The sequence below is a fragment of the Artemia franciscana genome, chromosome 14 (genome assembly GCF_032884065.1).
Source record: "Artemia franciscana chromosome 14, ASM3288406v1, whole genome shotgun sequence".
Taxonomy (NCBI): domain Eukaryota; kingdom Metazoa; phylum Arthropoda; class Branchiopoda; order Anostraca; family Artemiidae; genus Artemia; species Artemia franciscana.
Window position 1 is genome coordinate 6,644,269 of NC_088876.1, and position 3,413 is coordinate 6,647,681.

Here is a 3,413-nt window from a genome sequence, read left to right on the forward strand (position 1 = left end):
TACATCTTGTGGTGGCTTCGTGGGTTTGATCTCAAATTCGTAATATGGGACCTAAGGTTAAAGTGATCTGTAATCATAAACAACAGGGCAGTTACAAACTCCTTAGTAGTCAACAAGCATTGTTAATACGAAACTACAGCTACTACTATTTGGCTTCTTTTCACGCAGTATTTATTGTTGAAATATTAGTTTACACCATAAATAAAAAAAAATTGTCACGAAAAACACAGAATTGTGATTATGACTGGTTAAAATCACAAAATGATACGAATATATAAACAGAGTCACTAAATAAAATCATCACGTATAAAATCCCTAATAATTAAAGGTGTAGAATTGTGACAATTTGTACTTCATACAATTAAAATGAAAAGCTTATTTATAGTCCTTATGAACAGTAATCTGTGTCGATAAAGAAGTCTCGAGCCTTTTTAGACTAAAAATTATTATGAGTAATGGCTTTATGATATAACGCATGTATCTTTTGAAGAAGTTACTTTGCTGGAATATGGCTTCATATTTGAGTGATCTCCCAGCTTGATTCCTTTTGGCTCAATCTTTATCAGTGAAAAAGATACAATAACGGCGCAAAGAAGAAAACTTTTTATCCAATTACAGAGAACAGGAAAAAGAACACAAAACGTAAAGAAAAGGAAAATCAATCGTAAGAAAAAGTAAATGGAAAAAACTGGACATGTTTGACATCACTGTAATGTTGGTAAAAGTAACACTAGAATAAAAACAGAATCAGAATGAGGTTAAAATGCTGCCTTCCAACAAAGCAGGGAGCCGTTTGGGAGCAACACCCTGTAAACTTGAATAGCTTTACAGATTTAGAATTTTACCAAAACAAAGCCTAGCCCGTCCTTAGGCCGATAGTGTCCCAATGGCCCACCATGCCTAATTTCCTCTTGGCTAAAGGTCGATCCCTTTTTAACAAGATGAAAGACTTTGAAGTCCTGCTCCGCAGCAGCAACATAGTCGTTGCTACTGTGAAGGAAATTTGGAACCTCGATGAGGCTACAGGATGAATTGCTGGATACAACTCATTTCTAAGTACTCGAAATAGCCGAGGGGACAACAGCCTCTGTGGTGGTATAGGAATCTATGTGCGGAAAGACATTTCCTGTAAACTCCTACCTTAACTTACAAATCCAGATCATGATGTTATATGGGTAATGTACAAAATCGCAAGCTTGTCTCGTCGTTTTTCATGCGTTCTCACGGTATCTATATGTTACCCTAAAAGTGCACAAAAGAGGCGTGACCTAGTTCTCAACCTCCAAACAACGGTTGATGCACTTAGAAGCCGTTATAGCAGTCTTACTATTACAATTACTAGTTATTTAAATCTGACAAAGAAAGCTTGGCTAGCCTCCAGTCTTTCTCTTAATCAGATTGTGGACATTCCCACTGACTCGTCTGGGAGTACCCTCGATCTGATTCTAGAACTTTCTTTTTGTTTTTTTCCTTATAACTTGCCTTTCCTCCATTTCAGATTATCAAGGAGAAAGTTCATAAGCCTCTTTGCTCTACTCTCTTCAACCAAGCGCTTTGAAGAGAGTAGTTTGGCATATACCAAAATTGGTCCGAATACCAACATTAAAGTACAACAAATAACATTATAGGGCATACTGAAGTCAGGAGTTGCCATTGTTACAACCAGAGTTTCAGTGTATATTCTTACAGCATATTTTATGGCAAAATTCATATTCAAGGTATGTTCAAAGGTACTTGATCCTTGAGATAAGGCAGTGTAATTACGAGGATTGAAAAGATAAGCGCTTACGACTGCAGCTGGAATATCAAATCCACGATTCGCATCTGCAGGATATTCATGGCGTTTCAAAAAGGCCTTTTCAAACTCAAATTGAATTTCGATAGTCGAATTTGAAGGAATTTCAAGAACTACTTCAAGATGATGGGGTCTTATACGATCTCGTCCGGGAACAAAATGGAAATAGTCAGGAAGTAACTTTTTTTTTGTACTTAAAGAAATAGCATACAAGGTGTGGCCATAAACACGAATGTACCAGGGTAAGGTTTCTAGATAGACAACTTTTATGGACTCTGAAACGAGCGTGTTTGTTATTTGTGTAATGATTGTGCCTCTTTCATTTCCATAGCCAGCCAAAAACCGAGTAGTATGTAATGGAGGTGGTAAAGTATTTGCATACAAAATAGGCTTTTCATAGATGGCTCTGACATTCAACGACTCATTATAAGTGAAGGCTCGAACGTCATAGACAGCAAAATAAGATTTTATTCCATTTCTAATACTAGTTAATATTTGAGTAATTGGCAGCAACTGGAAACCCTTTCCGGTCTGATTCTGAGTCACGTCTACATAAATCTTGCTAACTTGTGCCAATGGACAATGTGAGTCGAGACTACCCCCAAAAGTTGATACTAATGACCAGTCTTGCCTTCCTAGTGACTCATAATTCATCACAGATGGCTCAGTAACCATTGTTAGAGACAGAGTTAGCTCCCATGCCACACCAATACATTCAATCGTCGAACAAATTGGCCTCCAATCAACAGCCATGCTATGGTAATTTGAATTGAAAATTTTCGATGAATTTAATAACGAAGCGAGTCCTTTTCTTTTGCCACAAGGAAAAAAATTCACCAATAGGGCCAAATTTTCTGTACAAAATGTTTCACTTGGCAATGCTGCGTAACGCCCAAAACTAGTATTAAACCGATCGTCTATCAACCCATCTGGTCCAAAACTAAAAAAAGGCTGAATTGTACTGTCACCGTTCACAAAGTTTAATGAGGAACAGAATATTTCCGATACACTGTTGGTCAATAGTTCCCATTTCTCATCCACATTTGATACATTATGGTGAAACCATGCATGGATCTCAGCTCCAGTAGGTGCAGATCGTTGTGGGAATCCCCATTGTTTTGTCTTCCAGTATCCTTGAGTCAAAGATAAATGTAACTCTTGCGCTTCATAACGATTAACTATTTCCCAAAAATGACGGGGAAAGGTACGAAAATTAGTATAGTCACCATCATCTTGCTTTACAGTGTGGACAAATCTGAAGTGGCTCATTATATGCCCAGAATCAAGAGGTTTTACTATTAGCTCTTCTGAAAAACTTTCGTGGCAACTCACCGATTCCAGGATAGTAAACAAAATCAAAATGAACATCATACATGTAATAAGTAACTGGGCGAGCTAAATTTTGCAATGTGAATGCAAATTTTAGGTTGTTTTATATTTACTAGACTTTATATCTACTAGACTACGTACCACTGATAAATTTTATGATTTAGATTGACTTCAAAAAAAAATTTGCAGTTGCCTTTTTTGTCACTTTGTCTTAAGCTACAGATAAAATGAGCTAGGTATCATTTCGTCCAAAAAAGGTTCTGAAAGAAAGTACTTCGCTTATAACATC

At 36.9% G+C, this 3,413-nt stretch overlaps 1 protein-coding gene across 1 annotated transcript; it reads right to left on the minus strand.

The window, feature by feature from the left end:
• Positions 1-1,471: 1,471 nt before the first annotated feature.
• LOC136035881 (GPI transamidase component PIG-T-like) lies at positions 1,472-3,064 on the minus strand. The gene has a single exon (XM_065717838.1). The coding sequence runs from the start codon at positions 3,062-3,064 to the stop codon at positions 1,472-1,474; it is 1,593 nt and encodes a 530-aa protein (XP_065573910.1).
• Positions 3,065-3,413: the final 349 nt, after the last annotated feature.